Raw genomic sequence first — 19959 nt, 5'->3', positions numbered from 1 at the left:
GGTCTGGGGGTGTCCCCAGTTTGGGGGTGTCCCTGGGCTGTCCCTAAACTGGGGGTGTCCCTGGGGTTCCCAGTTTGGGGGTGTCCCCAATTTGGGGGTGTCTTGGGGTGTCCCCAGTTTTGGGGGTGTCTCTTAGGTGTCCCCAAACTGGGGGTGTGTGTGTCCCCACTTTGGGGGTGTCCCTGGGCTGTCCCTATACTGGGGGTGTCCCTGGGGTTCCCAGTTTGGGGGGTGTCCCCACTTTGGGGGTGTCCCTGGAGACAACCGGGTGCCCCCCCCCCCCCCCCTTCAGGCAGAGACCTGCATTTTGGGGGGCTGCTCGGTGGGGGGGGGGCGGAGGCGGGGGAGGGGGGGGGCAGCTGTGTTTGGGGGGGGCCCCCCTGAGGGTGGGGCCGGGGGTGACCTCGGCCCAGTCCGGTGGGGAGGGGCTGCCCCACCCCTCGGGGGACTCGGGGGAGGGGGTCAGGTAGGGGTGTTCGCTGGGGACCCCCAAAAACCTCCCCTCCGCCCCCCCCGCCCCCAACGCCCCCCCCCCGGCCGGGGGGTATTCCTCCCCAGCCTTGAAAAAACGGGGGGGGGGCGGAATGAGGGGGTGGGGGGGCGCCCCCCCCATCTTCGGGGGAGAGGGGTGGGGGGCCCCGGGGGAGGGGTTCGGGAGGGGGTGGGGGGCACCCCACGGCGCCGTGGGGCAGAAGCAAAGCGGGGGGGAAGGGTTGGGCGGGGGGGGTGTAAAATGGGGTGCGCCCCCCCCAAAGTGGGGTTACAGCCCGGGGGGAGCCGGCTCCGCCACTCGAAGGGGACGGTCACCCCCCCCAACCCCAAACGGGGGGGCAGGGGGATGACGGGGGGGGGGAAGCGCCCCCCCCCCCCCATGGGGACGCTAAAAGTGGGGGGGTCCAAGCCGGGGGGAGGCGAGAAGAGGCCGGGGGAAGAGGGGTTGGGGGGGGGGACACACAAAGGGGGAGTCGACGGGGGACAAGGTGACCGAGCTCTCCAAGCCCGGGGGGGGCGGGGGGGGGGCCCTCACCCCCCAACTTCTTCCCCCGCCCTTTGCCCCCCCCCCAACTTGCCCCCCCCTCCCCCCAAGCGTCGGTTCTTCTTGGCGGCGGGGGCTTTGAGAGGGGGGAGGTAGGAGGTCGGGGGGCAGAGGAGGAGGTGGGGGGGCGGGGAGGGGAGGGTGGGGGTTGGCGCTGGGGGGGCTGCCCCCCCCCCTGGTAGCGCTGGAGGAGGCGCAGGATGTCGTGGTGCAGGCGCTGGTGGGCCACGTCCCGCGGGAGCCGCTCCAGGTGGTCCCTCAGGTCCCCGTTGGCCAAATGCTCCAGCAGAACCTCGGCCGCCTCGTAACTGCCCTCCCGCGCCGCCAGGAAGAGGGGGGTCTGCTCCTGGGGGGGGGAGGGGGGGGGGGGGTCAGGGGGGGGTGAAGGAGGGGTGTGGGGTGATGGGGTCTCTTGGTGGGGGATGGAGGGTGGGGGGGGTTGTCTCCTGGGGGCAATGGAGTCGATGGGACATCTCCTGGGGACAATGGGGGTGTCATCTGGGGTCAATGGGGACCATGGAGTCAATGGGGCGTCACGTGGGGTCATTGGGGGTCTGCTGGGGTCAATGGGGTCAACGGGGTGTCATCTGGGGTCAATGGGGGGTCAATGGGGACAATGGGGACAATGGAGTCAATGGGGTGGCAACTGGGGGCAATGGAGTCAATGGGACATCTCCTGGGGACAATGGGGTGTCATCTGGGGTCAATGGGGACCATGGAGTCAATGGGGCGTCACGTGGGGTCATTGGGGGTCTGCTGGGGTCAATGGGGTGTCATCTGGGGTCATTGAGGGTCAATGGGGTCAATGGGGTCAATGGGGTGTCATCTGGGGTCATTGGGGGTCTGCTGGGGTCAATGGGGACCATGGAGTCAATGGGGTGTCATCTGGGGTCGATGGGGGGTCAATGGGGACAATGGGGACAACGGAGTCAATGGGGTGGCAACTGGGGGCAATGGAGTCAATGGGACATCTCCTGGGGACAATGGGGGTGTCATCTGGGGTCAATGGGGACCATGGAGTCAATGGGGCGTCACGTGGGGTCATTGGGGGTCTGCTGGGGTCAATGGGGTCAATGGGGCGTCATCTGGGGTCATTGGGGGTCTGCTGGGGACAATGGGGTCAATGGGGTGTCATCTGGGGTCATTGGGGGTCTGCTGGGGTCAATGGGGTGTCATCTGGGGTCAATGGGGGGTCAATGGGGACAATGGGGACAATGGAGTCAATGGGGTGGCAACTGGGGGCAATGGAGTCGATGGGACATCTCCTGGGGACAATGGGGGTGTCATCTGGGGTCAATGGGGACCATGGAGTCAATGGGGTGTCACGTGGGGTCATTGGGGGTCTGCTGGGGTCAATGGGGTGTCATCTGGGGTCATTGGGGGTCTGCTGGGGACAATGGGGTCAATGGGGTGTCATCTGGGGTCAATGGGGGGTCAATGGGGACAATGGGGACAATGGAGTCAATGGGGTGGCAACTGGGGGCAATGGAGTCGATGGGACATCTCCTGGGGACAATGGGGGTGTCATCTGGGGTCAATGGGGACCATGGAGTCAATGGGGTGTCACGTGGGGTCATTGGGGGTCTGCTGGGGTCAATGGGGACCATGGGGTCAATGGGGACCATGGAGTCAATGGGGTGTCATCTGGGGTCGATGGGTGTCTTCTGGGGTCAACGGGGTGTCATCTGGGGTCGATGGGGGGTCAATGGGGACAATGGGGACAATGGAGTCAATGGGGTGGCAACTGGGGTCAATGGGGTCAATGGGGCATCTCATTGGGTCAATGAGGCAGCTCCTGGGGTCAATGGGGACCATGGAGTCAATGGGGTGTCATCTGGGGGCAATGGAGTCAATGGGGCAGCTCCCGGGGGCAATGGGGTCAATGGGGTGTCATCTGGGGGCAATGGGGTCAATGGGGGTGTCTCCTGGGGGCAATGGGGTGGCATTTGGGCTCAACGGAATCGATGGGGCAGCTCTTGGGGTCAATGGGGTGTCATCTTGGGTCAATGGGGGTCAATGGGGCAGCTCCTGGGGTCAATGGGGTGTCATCTGGGGTCAATGGAGTCAATGGGGCAGCTCCCGGGGTCAATGGGGTCAATGGGGCATCTCATTGGGTCAATGAGGCAGCTCCTGGGGTCAATGGGGACCATGGAGTCAATGGGGTGTCATCTGGGGTCAACGGGGTGTCATCTGGGGTCAATGGGGGGTCAATGGGGACAATGGAGTCAATGGGGTGGCAACTGGGGACAATGGAATCAATGGGGCAGCTCCTGGGTGCAATGGGGTCAATGGAGGTGTCTCCTGGGGGCAATGGGGTGGCATTTGGGCTCAACGGAATCGATGGGGGAGCTCTTGGGGTCAATGGGGGTATCCTGGGGTCAATAGGGAAAATGGGGGCAATGGGGGTCTCCTGGGGTCAATGGGGTGCCATTTTGGGTCAATGGGGCAATAGGACATCTCCTGGGGTCAATGGGGCAGCTCCTGGGGGCAATGGGGCAGCTCCCGGGGGCAATGGGGTCAATGGGGAAGTTCCTGGGGTGAATGGGGTGTCATCTTGGGTCAATGGGGGTCAATGGGGGTCTTCTGGGGTCAATGGAGTCAATGGGGCAGCTCCTGGGGTCTCCTGGGGTCAATGGGGCAGCTCCTGGGGGCAATGGGGCAGCTCCCGGGGGCAATGGAGGCAATGGGGAAGTTCCTGGGGTGAATGGGGTGTCATCTTGGGTCAATGGGGGTCAATGGGGGTCTTCTGGGGTCAATGGGGCAGCTCCCGGGGGCAATGGGGTCAATGGGGTGGCATCTGGGGTCAATGGGGGTCAATGGGCTCAATGGGGTCAATGGGGCAGCTCCTGGGGTCTCCTGGGGTCAATGGGTCAGTTCCTGGGGTCAATGGGGTGTCATCTTGGGTCAATGGGGGTCAATGGGGGTCTCCTGGGGTCAATGGGGCAGCTCCCGGGGGCAATGGGGTCAATGGGGTGGCATCTGGGGTCAATGGGGGTCAATGGGGGTCTCCGGGGGTCAAAGGGGTCAATGGGGCAGCTCATGGGGTCAATGGGGGTCAATGGGGGTCAAAGGGGGTCAATGGGGACAATGGGGTCAATGGGGCAGCTCATGGGGTCAATGGGGGTCAGTGGGGGTCAATGGGGGTCAATGGGGACAATGGAGGTGTCTCCTGGGGACAATGTCCCCTCTGGGTGCGGGAGGTCCCCACTCAGGGTGTCAGGGGGTCCCTGTCGGGGGGGGGGGGGGGGAGGTGTTGGGGGATCCCAGTTGGGGGGGTCCCAGTTGGGGGTCCCGGGGAGGGGTCCTGGGGGGGGGGGGGTGTGGGGTGTGTGTCCCACTTGTGGGTCCCACTTGTGGGTCCCAATGGTGGTTCCCAGTGGTGGGTCTCAGTGAGATGTCCCAGTTGAGGGTCCCCAGTTGAGGGGGGGGGTGGTGTCCCAGTGGGGGGGGGGTCCCGGGGGGGGGGGTGGGGTGGGGGTGGGGGTGGGGGGGAGGTGTCCCACTTGTGGGTCCCACTTGTGGGTCAGCCCCACCTTCCCGTCCTGCAGGTCCTTGTTGGCCCCGTTCCTCAGCAGCTCCAGCGTCGCCTCCACGTTGTTGACGGCAGCCGCCCAGTGCAGGGCCGACTTCCCTGGGGGGGGGGGGGCACGGGGGGGGGGGGGGGGGGGCAAGGGGTCACACACACACAACCCCCCCCGGACCCCCCCGGCCCCACAACCCCCCCCACGGCCCCCCCACACCACCCCAAAGGACCCCCCCCAGCACCCACAAACCGTTGCTGGTGGCCACCCAGTGCAGGGGGGACTTCCCTGAGTGTGGGGGGGGCATAAGGGGGGCACGGGGGGGGGGGCATAGGGTCAGACACCGGCCCCCCAGGCCCCTCCCGGGCCCCCCCACAGCCCCCCCCACAGCCCCCCAGACCCACATCCCCCCCCTCCGAAGGACGCCCCCCCAGCACCCACAAACCGGTGCTGGTGGCCACCCAGTGCAGGGGGGACTTCCCTGGGGGGGGGGCATGGGGGGGGCACAAGGGGGGCACGGGGGGGGGGGCATAGGGTCAGACACCGACCCCCCCGGCCCCTCCCGGACCCCCCCACAGCCCCCCCCCGGCCCCCCAGACCCACATCCCCCCCCTCCGAAGGACGCCCCCCCAGCACCCACGAACCGTTGCTGGTGGCCACCCAGTGCAGGGGGGACTTCCCTGGGGGGGGGGCATGGGGGGGGGCATAGGGTCAGACCGCCCCCCCCCCCCCGGACCCCCCCCCCAAAAGACACCCCCCCACCCCCCCACGGACTCCCCCACCTCCCAAAAGGCCCCCCCCAGCACCCACAAACCCGGGGGGGGGGTGGGGGTGTCACCTCATTCCTGCCCCCAAAACCCCCCCAGACCCCTTAACCCCGGGGGGGGGGGGGGTCACCCTGTTGTTCCTCCCCCCCCCCCCCCCCCAGCACCCACCACCCGGGGGGGGGGGGGGTCACCCCATTCCTCCCCCCAAGACACCCCCCCCCAACACCCTCACCTGGGGGGGGGCGAGTTTCTCAACACCCCCCCCCCCCCAAATTTGGGGACCCCCCCGCGACCCCCCCCAGTCTCATCAATGACGTTGACGTCGGCAGGTGATGAGCCCCCCCCCCCATCCCCCCCCCACCCCCCAACGACCCCAATCCCCCCCCAAACCCCCCCCAGACTTTGGGGACCCCCCCTGTGACCCCCCCCCCGTGCCCCCCCCGCTCCCATCGACGGCGCTGACGTCGCCTGAGCTTCCCCCCCCATCCCCCCCATCACCCCAATAACTCCCTCCCTCTCCCATCCCCCCCCCAAATTCCCCCCCCCCAGACTTTGGGGACCCCCCCGGGGACCCCCCCCCGTGCCCCCCCCCCCGGACCCACCGCTCCCATCGACGGCGTTGATGTCACCTCAGCTCCCCCTCCATCTCCTCGATTACCCCCCGACGCCCCCAATCCCCCTCCCCAAACCCCCCCCCCCCCCCTTAGATTTTGGGGACCCCCCGGGGACTCCCCCCCCCCGGGGACCCCCCCGCGCCCCCCCCCCCGGACCCACCGCTCCCATCGACGGCGTTGACGTCGGCGTGGCCGGCGATGAGCTCCCCCACCATCCCCTCCACCCCCCAGTCGCGCCGCCAGGATGAGGGGGGTGGAACCGTCCCCCATTCGGGCGTCCAGGTCCGTGGAGCGGTTCCGGAGCAGGATCTGTGGGGCAGGAGGTGTGGGGCGGAGGGGTGTGGGGCAGGGGATGTGGGGCGAGGTTGGGGGACACACACACACACACACACACACGCAGCCAGGTTGGGGGCGGGCGTGGGGTCACCACCCCGTGGTCGTGTTGGGTGCCCCATGGCCGTGGAAGATGTCCCATGATGTCACCTCGTGCCCCATGGCCGTGTGGGGTGCCCCATAGAGGGTCTCCCATGGGTCACATTGGGTGCCCCACGGCTTCTTGGGTGCCCCCATGACCATGTGGGGTGCCCCATAGAGGGTCTCCCATGGTCACATTGGGTGCCCCATGGCCATGGAAGATGTCCCATGACGTCACCTTGTGCCCCATGGCCGTGTGGGGGTGCCCCATGGAGGGTCTCCCATGGTCACATTGGGTGCCCCATGGCCATGGAAGATGTCCCATGACGTCACCTCGTGCCCCATGGCCATGTGGGGTGCCCCATGGAGGATCTCCCATGGTCGTGTTGGGTGTCCCATGGCCATGAAGATGTCCCATGACATCACCTCGTGCCCCATGGCCGTGTGGGGTGCCCCATAGAGGGTCTCCCATGGTCACATTGGGTGCCCCACGGCTTCTTGGGTGCCCCATGACCATGTGGGGTGCCCCATAGAGGGTCTCCCATGGTCACATTGGGTGCCCCATGGCCATGGAAGATGTCCCATGACGTCACCTTGTGCCCCATGGCCGTGTGGGGTGCCCCATGGAGGATCTCCCATGGTCACATTGGGTGCCCCATGGCCATGGAAGATGTCCCATGACATCACCTTGTGCCCCATGGCTGTGTGGGGTGCCCCATGGAGGGTCTCCCATGGTCACATTGGGTGCCCCACGGCTTCTTGGGTGCCCCATGGCCATGTGGGGTGCCCCATGGAGGATCTCCCATGGTCGTGTTGGGTGTCCCATGGCCATGAAGATGTCCCATGACATCACCTCGTGCCCCATGGCCATGTGGGGTGCCCCATAGAGGGTCTCCCATGGTCACATTGGGTGCCCCATGGCTTCTTGGGTTCCCCATGGCCATATGGGTTCTCCAAGACCAGATGGGTTCACCATGACCACGTTGGGTGCCCCATGGCCTTCTTGGGTGCCCCATGGCCATGGAGGATGTCCCATGGCAGCACCATCTACTCCATGACCATCTCAGGTGCCCCATGGCCACGTTGGGTTCCCATGACCATCTCAGGTGCCCCATGGCCAGATGGGTGCTCCATGACCATATGGGTGCCACATGGCAGCAGCCTCTACCCCATGACCATGTTGGTTGACCATGACCAGTTGGGTTCTCCATGACCAGTTGGGTGCCCCCTAACCATGTTGGGTGCCCCATGACCATATGGATTCTTCATGAGCAGTTGGATGCTCCATGACCACATTGGGTTCCCCATGACCATATGGGTTCTCCAAGACCAGATGGGTTCACCATGACCACGTTGGGTGCCCCATGGCCTTCTTGGCTGCCCCATGGCCATGGAGGATGTCCCATGGCAGCACTATCTACTCCATGACCATGTTGGGTGCCCCATGACCAGTGGGTTCTCCATGGCCGTGTTGGGTGCCCCATGACCATCCAGGTGCCCCATGACCACGTCGGGTGCCCCATGGCAGCACTATCTACTCCATGACCAGTTGGGTGCCCCATGACCAGTGGGTTCTCCATGGCCGTGTTGGGTGCCCCATGACCATGTTGGGTGCCCCATGACCATCTCAGGTGCCCCATGGCCACATGGGTGCCCCATAGCAGCACCCTCTACCCCATGACCAGTTGGGTTCCACGTGACCAGTGGGTTCTCCATGGCCATGTTGGGTGCCCCATGACCATGTTGGGTGCCCCATGACCATCTCAGGTGCCCCATGGCCACATGGGTGCCCCATAGCAGCACCCTCTACCCCATGACCAGTTGGGTTCCACGTGACCAGTGGGTTCTCCATGGCCGTGTTGGGTGCCCCATGACCACGTCGGGTGCCCCCATGACCGGTTGGGTGCCCCATGACACCCCAGGGTGCCCCACCTGGAAGACGCCCTGGGCGTCGGCGGTGACGGCGGCGTGCAGTGGGGTGCGCCCCGCGTTGTCCTGGGCGTTGGGGTCGGCCCCCCGCCTCCAGCAGGCGCCTGGTGGCATCTGCGCGGGGCGTAACGGGCGGCCAAGTGGAGGGCGGTCTCCCCCCGTCCGGTCCGTCTGGGCACCCAGGTGGGCACCTTGGCCGATGAGGTCACCGATGATGCCGGCCGAGGTGGTCTCTTCCTCACCTTCCTCTTCCTCGGCCACCTCGGCCCCTTCCAGGTTGCCACCGCAGAAGGAGGCCAACATCAAAGGGGTGAAGCCGTCTGTGGGACACGGGGTAGTGGGGGGGTGTCAGAAGGTGGCCAGGGGGGGTCCTGGATCAGGTCGCCCACCAGAGGTGGGGCCTGGAGGACAATTGGTGGCCTCTGGACCCCACATCTGCTCTACCAGCTCCACGGTGGCCTCCAGACCCTGATCCATGGTGGCCTCCAAACCCTATGTCAGCTCTACCAGCTCCTTGGCGGCCACCAGACCCTACCTCAGCTCAACCAGGACCATGGTGGCCTCCAGACCCTACGTCAGCTCTGCCAGGTCCATGGTGGCCTCCAGACCTTGGTCCATGGTGGCTTCCAAACCCTACATCAGCTCTACCAAGCCATGGTGGCCTCCAGTCTCTGGTCTATGGTGGCCTCCAGACCCTACCTCAGCTCAACCAGGACCATGGTGGCCTCCAGACCCTGATCCACGGTGGCCTCCAAACCCTATGTCAGCTCTACCAGCTCCTTGGTGGCCACCAGACCCTACCTCAGCTTGACCAGGACCATGGTGGCCTCCAGACCCTGATCCATGGTGGCCTCCAAACGTACATCAGCTCTGCCAGGTCCATGGTGGCCTCCAGACCTTGTTCCATGGTGGCCTTCAAACCCTACATCAGCTCTACCAGCTCCTTGGCGGCCACCAGACCCTACCTCAGCTCAACCAGGACCATGGTGGCCTCCAGACCCTGATCCACGGTGGCCTCCAAACCCTACATCAGCTCTACCAGCTCCTTGGCGGCCACCAGACCCTACCTCAGCTCTGCCAGGTCCATGGTGGCCTCCAGACCCTGATCCATGGTGGCCTCCAGACCCTATGTCAGCTCTGCCAGGTCCATGGTGGCCTCCAGACCTTGGTCCATGGTGGCTTCCAAACCCTACATCAGCTCTACCAAGCCATGGTGGCCTCCAGTCTCTGGTCTATGGTGGCCTCCAGACCCTACATCAGCTCTAACAGGTCCATGGTGGCCTCCAGACCCCTGGCCCCATGGTGGCCTCCCACACCCCACATCCACCCCACCCGGCCCCATGGTGGCCCCCCCATGCCCATGGTGGCCCTCCACACCCCACATCCATCCTATCTCCCCCCATGGTGCCCCATGTCCCTGCTCCCCCCCATGCCCCCTGTGCCCCCCAGTGCCCCCCCTCCGGCCCCCCCGGGTGCCCCCTGCCCCCCCAACCTGGCCCCATGGTGGCCCCCCACATCACATCCATCCTTCATGGTCCCATGGTGGCCGCCCATGGCACCTCCACCCCCACCTGCCCCCATGGTGCCCCCTGTCCCTGTGCACCCCAGTGCCCCCCCCCCCCGGCCCCCCAGGGTGCCCCCTGCCCCCCCAACCTGGCCCGCGGACGTTGACGTCGACGCCGTGGGGGTCGAAGTCTCCTTGGGGGGGGGGTGAGGGCCATGGTGGGGGGCACCCGGATGTCGGCGGCCACCAGGTGGTGGGGGGTCCACTGGCGACAGTCCACGGGGTCCTGGGGGGCAGCACCCACCTCCTCCACCTGGGGGGCACCCGCACACTTGGGGCTGGGACCCCCCACCCACCATGGGGCTGGGACCCCCCACCCGTGATGGTCCCAGGCCATGGGGTGATGGAACCCCACCCATGAGGGTGCTGGACCTTCACCTGCCATGGGGCTGGGACCCCCCACCCATGGCGGTAACTTGGGTATGGGGTGATGGGCCCCAGCACCCTGATGGACAGGGACCATCATGGGTGGGGTCCCATCACCCATGAGGGTCCCTGGGTATGGGGTGATGGGACCCCCACCCATGACGTTCTGAGGACCCCCTGCCCATGATGGTGTGGGGCCCCCACCCATGGTGGTCCCAGGCCATGGGGGTGATGGAACCCCCACCCATGAGGGTGCTGGACCTTCACCCACCATGGGGCTGGGACCCCCACCCATGAAGGTGCTGAGACACCCACCCATGGTGGTTCCTGGTCATGAGGGTGCTGGGACCCCCACCCATGAGCATCCCTGGGTATGGGGTGATGGGACCCCCCACCCATGATGGTGCTTGGGGATGAGGTGATGGGACTCCCCCACCCATGAGGGTGCTGGACCTTCACCCACCATGGGGCTGGGACCCCCACCCATGGTGGTAACTTGGGTACGGGGTGATGGGACCCCACCCATGATGGTCCCTGTCCATCAGGGTGCTGGGGACCCCCACCCATGAGGGTCCCTGGGTATGGGGTGATGGGACCCCCACCCACGATGCTGCTTGGGGATGAGGTGATGGGACTCCCCCACCCATGACGTTCTGGGGACCCCCACCCATGGTGGTCCCAGGCCATGGGGGTGATGGGACCCCCACCCATGAGGGTGCTGGACCTTCACCTGCCATGGGGCTGGGGCCCCCACCCATGGTGGTCCCTGGGTATGGGGTGCTGGGACCCTCCCCCCCCCATGACGTCCTGGGACCCCCCCACCCATGGGGTGCTGGGACCCCCCCCCCCATGATGGTGGCCCATGAGGGTCCCAGGGCTCAGGTGGTGCCACCAGGAGGGTGCCACCCCCCCTATTGCCCCCCCAGCACCTGGACATGGGGGTCCTGGCCCCCACCTTCCCGAGGGTCCCCAGGATGGACCCCCCCAGCCCCCCAGTGCCCCTCTAAGCCCCTCCCAGTGCTCACCAGTGCCCCCCAGTGCCTCCCAGTGCCCCCCCAGCCCCTCCCAGGGCCTCCTGCAGCTCCTCCCAGTGCCCCCCAGTGTCCCCCCAGCCCCTCCCAGTGCCCGCCAGTGCCCCCCAAATGCCCCCCAGTGCCTCCCCACCTCTCCCAGTGCCTCCCAGTGCCCACCCACCCCCTCCCAGTGCTCCCCAGTGCCCCCCAGTTCCACCCCCAAGCCCCTCCCAGTGCCTCCCAGTGCCCTCCAATACCCCTACTGTCCCCCCCAGTCCCGCTCAGGGCCCCCCAGTGCCTTCCAGTGCCCCTCCCAGTGCCTCCCAGTGCCCCCCAATAGCTCCCCAGTCCCCCCCAGCCCCTCCCAGTGCCCCCCAGTGCCCCCCCCGGGGGGGGTACCTTGAGCCTCTTGGCCTCGGGGCAGTCTCCGTCCGGCCACTCCTCCGGGGGGGGGCCCATCAGGGTCTCCCCCTTCCCCATGGGCCTGGGGGGGGCAGGGAGGGGGGGGTCAGATGGGTGCCCCCCACCCTGATGATGTGGGGGGGGTCATAGGGCACCCCCAAACCCTGGGGGTTGATGGGATCCGCCCCCCCCCCCCCGGAATGACCTGGGGTTTCCCAGGGGGGCTTCGGGGGGGTGGGCGGGACCCAGTGCCCCCCCCCCCCCCAAGTTGTACTGGGAGCCCCCAGAGCTCCAGTAGCCCCCCAGTCCCACCATTCCCCTCCTCCCAGTGCCTTCCAGTGCCCCCCCCAGAGCCCCACTCTCCCCCCAGTTCCACTACCCATCCCCCCCAGTCCCTCCCAGTGCCCCCCAGTCCCACCATCCCCCCCCCCAGAGCCACAATACCCTCACAGTCCCAACCCCCCCACCAAGTGCCCTCCACCCCCCTCCCAGTGCCTCCCAGTGACCCCCAATAGCCCCCCAGTCCCCCCCCAGCCCATCCCAGTCCCCCCAGCCCCTCCCAGTGCCCCCCAGGGCCTCCCACTGCCCCTCCCAGTGCCCACCAGTGCCCTCCAGTACCCCTCCAGCCCCCCCCCCAGTCCCGCCCAGGCCCCCCCAGTGCCTCCCAGTGCCCTCCAGTACCCCTCCAGTCCCCCCCCAGTCCCGCCCAGGCCCCCCCAGTGCCTCCCAGTGCCCCCCAATAGCCCCCCAGTCCCCTCCAGCCCCTCCCAGTGCCCCCCAGTGCCTCCCACTGCCCCTCCCAGTGCCCACCAGTGCCCTCTAATACCCATCCAGTCCCCCCCAGGGCCCCCCAGTGCCTCCCAGTGCCCCCCAGTGCCTCCCAGTGCCCTCTAATACCCCTCCCAGAGCCCCCCAATAGCCCCCCAGTCCCCTCCAGCCCCTCCCAGTGCCCCCCAGTGCCTCCCACTGCCCCTCCCAGTGCCCCCCAGTGCCCTCTAATACCCATCCAGTGCCTCCCAATAGCCCCCCAGTCCCCTCCAACCCCTCCCAGTGCCTCCCAGTGCCCTCTAATACCCCTCCCAGAGCCCCCCAATAGCCCCCCAGTCCCCCCCAACCCCTCCCAGTGCCATCTAATACCCCTCCAGTCCCCCCCCAGTGCCTCCCAGTGCCCCCCCTCACTTCATGCCCAGGGCGTCCTGCCCCACGGGCTCCCGCCGGTCCCGGTGGCCACCCTTGGCCGGGCTGAAGCCCTCGGGGAACCAGAGGGTGCTCTGCTCCCGTCGCCGTCGGGCCACCAGCACCCCCAGCACCCCCAGGGCCAGCAGGAGGACCCCCCCCACGGCCACCAGCGCCAGCAGAGCCCCCCCCGCCGGCTCCTCCGGCAGCTTGTCACCTGCGGGGACGGGGGACAGGGTCAGGGGGGTGGCATCATGGGGCACCCACAAGCTGGGGACACCACCATGGTGATGCCACCATGAGAACCCAGAACTTGGGGACATCACCATGGTGGTGGCATCACCATGGGACATCAGAGACACCATCATGGTGATGCCACCGCCATGGGACATCCACATGATGAGGACATCACCATGGTGGTGCCACCATGGAGCACCCACAAGTTGGGGACACCACTATGGTGATGCCACCATGGGAACCCAGAACGTGGGGATATCACCATGGGACATCAGAGACACCATTGTGGTGATGCCACCACCATGGGACATCCACATGATGAGGACATCACCATGGTGGTGCCACCACCATGGGACATCAGAAACGCCATCATGGTGGTGCCACCATGGGGCACACACAAGTTGGGGACACCATCACGGTGATGCCACCATGGGGACAAAGCATTCCGATCATGGTGATGCCATCATAGGGGGCCCACAAGCTGGGGACAGCATCAGGGGGATGTCACCATGGGACACCCATAAGTTGGAGACACCATCAGGGTGATGCCACCATGGGGCACCCTCAAGTTGGGGACACCATCGTGGTGCTGGCACCCAACATGTTGGGGACATCATATGGGTGATGTCACCATAGGTCACCCACAAGTTGGGGACACCATCGTGGTGATGTCACCACCATGGGAGGTCAGCATGATGAGGACACCATCACGGCGATGCCACCATGGGGCACCCACATGTTGAGGACACCATCACGGTGTCACCCACACGCTGGGGCCACCCCACGTGTGGTGGACACCATCACCACCAAGTCACCCCACACACCAGAGACGTGTCACCTCACATGTCCCTCCCTCCCTAAGTTGGGGCCACGTCACCTATGGGTGCCCACCACCTACCCGTCCATCCTTCCACCACCCAACCCCTTGAAGACCCCCAGTCATGACTGGGGCCACCCCACCCCATGGTGGGTCCCTTGTCCCCGAGGGCCACCGGGAGGTCCCTCACCGCGCACGGCTGTGATGGGGAAGGGGACCTGGAGCCGCTCCAGGGCCGAGAGGGCACCCAAGTAGTCGGCGGCGCTGCGGGTGTCGGGGAAGCAGGGGGTGCGCCCCCGGGCACAGAGCCGGTTGTCCATCTCCAGGGTCACCACCGAGCTGGGGGAGTGACACCAGGGGACGGTCAGGGGGGACATCGGGGGACGTGGGACCCGGAAACTGTGGGGTTCCAGATGGGTGGAAGCACCCAAGGGTGGCATCCAGCACCCGTGGCTCCTTGACCCAAGGCACCCGTGGCCACGTGGACCCACAAGCCATGGCCACATGGCCCCATGACCCCTTGACCCATGGCACCTGCGGTCACATGGACCCGTGACCCATGGCCCCTTGACCCACGGCACCCAAGTCCCCATGACCCAAGACACCCAGCACCCAAGTCCCCATGGGACCCTCGTCTCATGGCTTCCATGGCCCCATAACCAAAGACACCCAGCACCCGTGGCCCCCCAACCCATGCCACCCGTGGACCCTTGACTCATGGCACCCAGCACCCATGGCCCCATGACCCAAGACACTCATGTTCACGTGATCCCCCAACCCATGGCTTCCATGGCCCCCTGACCCATGGCACCCGTGGCCACACGGACCCATGGCCAGTGGCACCCATGTCCCCATGACCCAAGACACCCAGCACCCATGTCCCCATGGCCTCATGGCATTCAGCACCCATGGCCCCTTGGCCCAAGACACCCATGGCCCCTTGACCCATGGCACTCATGTCCCCCATGTCCTCCTGACCCATTCCATCCTACCCACCACCACCATCCCCATCCCATGTCCTCCTGATCCGACCCATCTTCACCACCATCTCCACCCCATCCCACCCACCACCCCCATCCCATGTTCTCCATCTCCTCCATCCCACCCATCCCCACCCACCACCATCATCTCCATCCCATGTCCTCCTGACCCATCCCATCTTCACCACCATCTCCATCCCATCCCACCCATCCCCACCATCCCCTGTCCCCCAGCCCTACCATCTCCCCATCCCACCTGCGCCACCATCTCCATCCCATGTCCTCCATGTCCCCCATCCCATCCCACCCAACACCATCATCTCCATCCCATGTCCTCCTGACCCATCCCATCTTCACCACCATCTCCATCCCATCCCACCCATCCCCACCATCCCCTGTCCCCCAGCCCTACCATCTCCCCATCTCACGTCCCCCACCCCATCCCACCTGCGCCACCATCTCCATCCCATGTCCTCCATGTCCCCTACCCCATCCCACCCATCCCCACCCCATGTCCCCCATGTTCGTCCTGACCCATCCCACCCATCACCACCATTCCCATCCTATGCCCTCCATCTCCTCCATCCCATCCCACCCAACACCACCATCTCCATCCCATGTCCTCCACCTCCTCCATCCTACCCATCACCACCACCCCCATCCCACGTCCCCCATGTCCTCCTGACCCATCCCACCCAACACCACCATCCCCATCCCATGTCCTCCTGACCCATCCCATCTTCACCACCATCTCCACCCCATCCCACCCATCACCACCATCCCCATCCCACGTCCCCCATGTCCTCCTGACCCATCCCACCCACCACCACCATCCCCATCCCATGTCCTCCATGTCTCCCATCTCCACCATCCCCATCCCATGTCTTCCATCTCCTCCATCCCACCCCATCCCACCCATCACCACCATCCCCATCCCACGTCCCCCATATCCTCCTGACCCATCCCACCCACCACCACCATCCCCACCACCCCCATCCCACATCCCCCACCCCGTGTCACCCCATGTCCCCCAGTCCTACCACCTCCATCCCATGTCCCCCATCCCACCATCCCCATCCCGTGTCCTCCATCCTATCCCACCCCATCCCACCTCCTCGTTGTTCCCCCCCCCCCCCCCCTCACCCGATGACCTCCTGGGGGGCCACCTCCCTCCTGCGGCGGGGGGGGGGTCTATAGAAGGGCCGAATCATGTGGTGGCCGTCGGGTCCCCTCCGGAAGCGCAGGGAGGTGCGGAGGAGGGTGCTGAGCCCCCGCAGGAAGGCGGCCCCGCTGCGGAGCAGCTCCTCGGGGGGCAGGAGGACGGTGACCACCAGGACCCCCCCGGCCAAGGCCTCGGGGACCTCCCCGGCACAGTCCAGCCCGTCCCAACCGCACTCGGGGGTGTCACAGCCCTGGTCACAGCGCCCGTCCCCAAAGTGGTGGGTGCAGTACTGCTCGTAGAGGGGGCTGCGGGGGGGGGGGAGGGAGAGCGTGGGTGGGGGGGAGTAGGGGGACATGGGGGGTGTGGGGACATGGGGACGTGGGTGGGAGATGGGGGACATGGGGGTGTGCGGGGACATGGGGGGATATGGGGGGGATGGGGGGACATGGGGGACAGGGGTGGGAGATGGGAACACAGGGGGACATGGGGGGACATGGGGGGACATGGGGACACGGGGGGAACGGGTGGGAGATGGGGACACAGGGAGACATGGGGGGACGTGGGGGGACATGGGGGTGTGTGGGGACATGGGGGGATATGGGGGGATGGGGGGACATGGGGGACAGGGGTGGGAGATGGGAACACAGGGAGACATGGGGGGACGTGGGGGGGCGTGGGGACATGGGGGGATGTGGGGACACAGGGGGACATGGGTGGGAGATGGGGGACATGGGGGTGTGCGGGGACATGGGGGGATATGGGGGGGATGGGGGGACATGGGGGACAGGGGTGGGAGATGGGAACACAGGGAGACATGGGGGGACATGGGGGGGCGTGGGGACATGGGGGGATGTGGGGACACAGGGGGACATGGGTGGGAGATGGGGGACATGGGGGTGTGCGGGGACATGGGGGGATATGGGGGGGATGGGGGGACATGGGGGACAGGGGTGGGAGATGGAACACAGGGAGACATGGGGGGACATGGGGGGACATGGGGGGGCGTGGGGACATGGGGACACGGGGGGACATGGGGGTGTGCGGGGACATGGGGGGATGGGGGGACATGGGGGACAGGGGTGGGAGATGGGAACACAGGGAGACATGGGGGGACATGGGGGGACATGGGGACACGGGGGGCACGGGTGGGAGATGGGGACACAGGGAGACATGGGGGGACGTGGGGGGACATGGGGGGATGTGGGGACTTGGGGACACAGGGGGACATGGGTGGGAGATGGGGGACATGGGGGTGTGCGGGGACATGGGGGGACGTGGGGACACAGGGGGACATGGGTGGGAGATGGGGGACATGGGGGGGCGTGGGGACATGGGGACACGGGGGGCACGGGTGGGAGATGGGGACACGGGGGGACATGGGGGGATGTGAGGACATGGGTGGGAGATGGGGACATGGGGGGACGTGGGGACATGGGGGGGGGGACGTGGGTGGGAGATATGGACGTAGGGACATGGGTGGGACGTGGGGACATGGGGGGGGGACGTGGGTGGGAGATATGGACGTAGGGACATGGGTGGGATGTGGAGGACATGGGGGACATGGACATGGGTGGGAAATGGGGGACATGGGGGGACATGGGGACACGGGGGGACGTGGGGACATGGGTGGGAGATGGGGACGTGGGGACACGGGGGGACGTGGGGACATGGGGGGGACGTGGGTGGGAGATATGGACATAGGGACATGGGTGGGACGTGGAGGACATGGGGGACATGGACATGGGTGGGAAATGGGGGACATGGGGGGACACAGGGATGTGGGGGGATGTGGGGACAGAGACGGGACATGGGGACATGGGTGGGAGATGGGGGACACGGCAGTGTGTGGGGACGTGGGGACGTGGTGGGGAGATGGGGACACGGGGGGACACGGGGGGACGTGGGGACATGGGTGGGGGGACGTGGGTGGGAGATGGGGGACATCGGGGACATGGGGGGGTGTGTAAGGACATGGGGACGTGGGGGTCGGGGGGTGACACGTCCCAGTGGGTACGAGGGGACATGGGGTGACCCTGGGGTATGGGGGGGTGACGTGGGGGGGCAGGGGGTGACCCCTGGGAACAGGAGGTGGCCCATGAGGACACGAGGTGACCCATGGGGCCAGGGGGTGACCTGGGGTGACCAGGGGTGACATGGGGTGACCCGTGGGGCACAGGAAGTGGCCTGGGGGGACAAGGGGTGGCCCAGGGGGGACAGAGGGTGACATGGGGTGACTGGGGGGCCAGGGGTTGACCTGTGGGGGACATGGGGTGACCCAGGGGGGACATGGGGTGACCCGTGGGGGGACATGGGGGGACAGGAGGTGGCCCATGGGGACAGGAGGTGGCCTGGGGGGACAGGAGGTGGCCCGTGGGGGACATGGTGTGACACGGGGTGACCCGTGGGGGACAGGAGGTGGCTCATGGGGACATGGGGGGACATGGGGTGACCCATGGGGGGACATGGGGTGCCCATGGGGACAGGAGGTGGCCCGTGGGTGACATGGGGTGACCCGTGGGGGACATGGGGGGACATGGGGTGGCCTGTGGGGACAGGAGGTGGCCTGGGGGGACAGGAGGTGGCCCATGGGGACATGGTGTGACACGGGGTGACCCGTGGGGGACAGGAGGTGGCCCATGGCGACATGGGGTGACATGGGGTGACCCATGGGGTGACATGGGGTGGCCCATGGGGACAGGAGGTGGCCCGTGGGGACATGGGGGGACATAGGGTGACCCATGGGGGGACATGGGGTGGCCCATGGGGACAGGAGGTGGCCCGTGGGGGACATGGTGTGACACGGGGTGACCCGTGGGGGACAGGAGGTGGCCCATGGGGACATGGGGTGACATGGGGTGGCCCATGGGGACAGGAGGTGGCCCATGGGGACACGGGGGGACATGGGGTGACCCATGGGGGGACATGGGGTGGCCCATGGGGACAGGAGGTGGCCCGTGGGGGACATGGTGTGACACGGGGTGACCCGTGGGGGACAGGAGGTGGCCCATGGGGACACGGGGTGACATGGGGTGGCCCATGGGGACAGGAGGTGGCCCATGGGGACATGGGGGGACATGGGGGGACATGGGGTGGCCCATGGGGACAGGAGGTGGCCCGTGGGTGACATGGGGTGACATGGGGTGGCCCATGGGGACAGGAGGTGGCCCGTGGGGACAGGAGGTGGCCTGAGGGGACAGGAGGTGGCCCGTGGGGGACATGGGGGGACATGGGGTGGCCCATGGGGACAGGAGGTGGCCCGTGGGTGACATGGGGTGACATGGGGTGGCCCATGGGGACAGGAGGTGGCCCGTGGGGACAGGAGGTGGCCTGAGGGGACAGGAGGTGGCCCGTGGGGGACATGGGGGGACATGGGGTGGCCCATGGGGACAGGAGGTGGCCCGTGGGTGACATGGGGTGACACGGGGTGACCCGTGGGGGACAGGAGGTGGCCCATGGGGACATGGGGTGACATGGGGTGGCTCATGGGGACAGGAGGTGGCCTGGGGGGGACATGGGGGGACATGGGGTGACACGGGGTGACCCGTGGGGGACATGGGGTGACATGGGGTGGCCTGGGGGGACAGGAGGTGGCCCGTGGGTGACATGGGGTGACACGGGGTGACCCATGGGGGGACATAGGGTGACCCATGGGGGACAGGAGGTGGCCCATGGGGACATGGGGTGACATGGGGTGACCCGTGGGGGACAGGAGGTGGCCTGGGGGGACATGGGGTGACACGGGGTGACAGGGGGTGACCCGTGGGGGGGGTGTCACTCACTTGCAGGCGCGGGGGGGGGGGGTGGCAGTCGAAGTTGTCGTAGAGGCAGCGGGGGGTGTCACAGCCGGGGTCACAGCGGCCGTTGGCGAAGAGGGGGGGGCACTCGGGGACCCCGCAGTGTCCCCAGGGGTCCCCCACCCGCAGGGAACAGTCCCCCCCGTCCCAGCCGCAGGGGGGGGTGT

At 67.1% G+C, this 19959-nt stretch overlaps 1 protein-coding gene across 1 annotated transcript; it reads right to left on the bottom strand.

The window, feature by feature from the left end:
• Positions 1-376: 376 nt before the first annotated feature.
• LOC141477739 (neurogenic locus notch homolog protein 3-like) lies at positions 377-19951 on the bottom strand (the record flags this gene model as incomplete). Its single annotated transcript, XM_074166982.1, is given in 18 exon segments — positions 377-559; positions 1036-1215; positions 1218-1382; positions 4570-4667; positions 6099-6165; positions 6167-6247; positions 8285-8368; positions 8370-8402; positions 8404-8439; positions 8441-8601; positions 9935-9989; positions 9991-10098; positions 11624-11708; positions 12806-13019; positions 14047-14195; positions 15980-16303; positions 19778-19795; positions 19797-19951. Coding segments are annotated over 18 exon segments (2196 nt in total), but the record flags the coding sequence as incomplete, so codon positions are not given.
• Between the last annotated feature and the right edge of the window lie 8 nt (positions 19952-19959).

The sequence above is a fragment of the Numenius arquata genome, unplaced genomic scaffold (genome assembly GCF_964106895.1).
Source record: "Numenius arquata unplaced genomic scaffold, bNumArq3.hap1.1 HAP1_SCAFFOLD_1388, whole genome shotgun sequence".
In the NCBI taxonomy this organism is placed as follows: Eukaryota; Metazoa; Chordata; class Aves; order Charadriiformes; family Scolopacidae; genus Numenius; species Numenius arquata.
The sequence above is the reverse complement of the archived record's forward strand: the minus strand, read 5'-3'. Positions and strand labels throughout refer to the sequence as shown.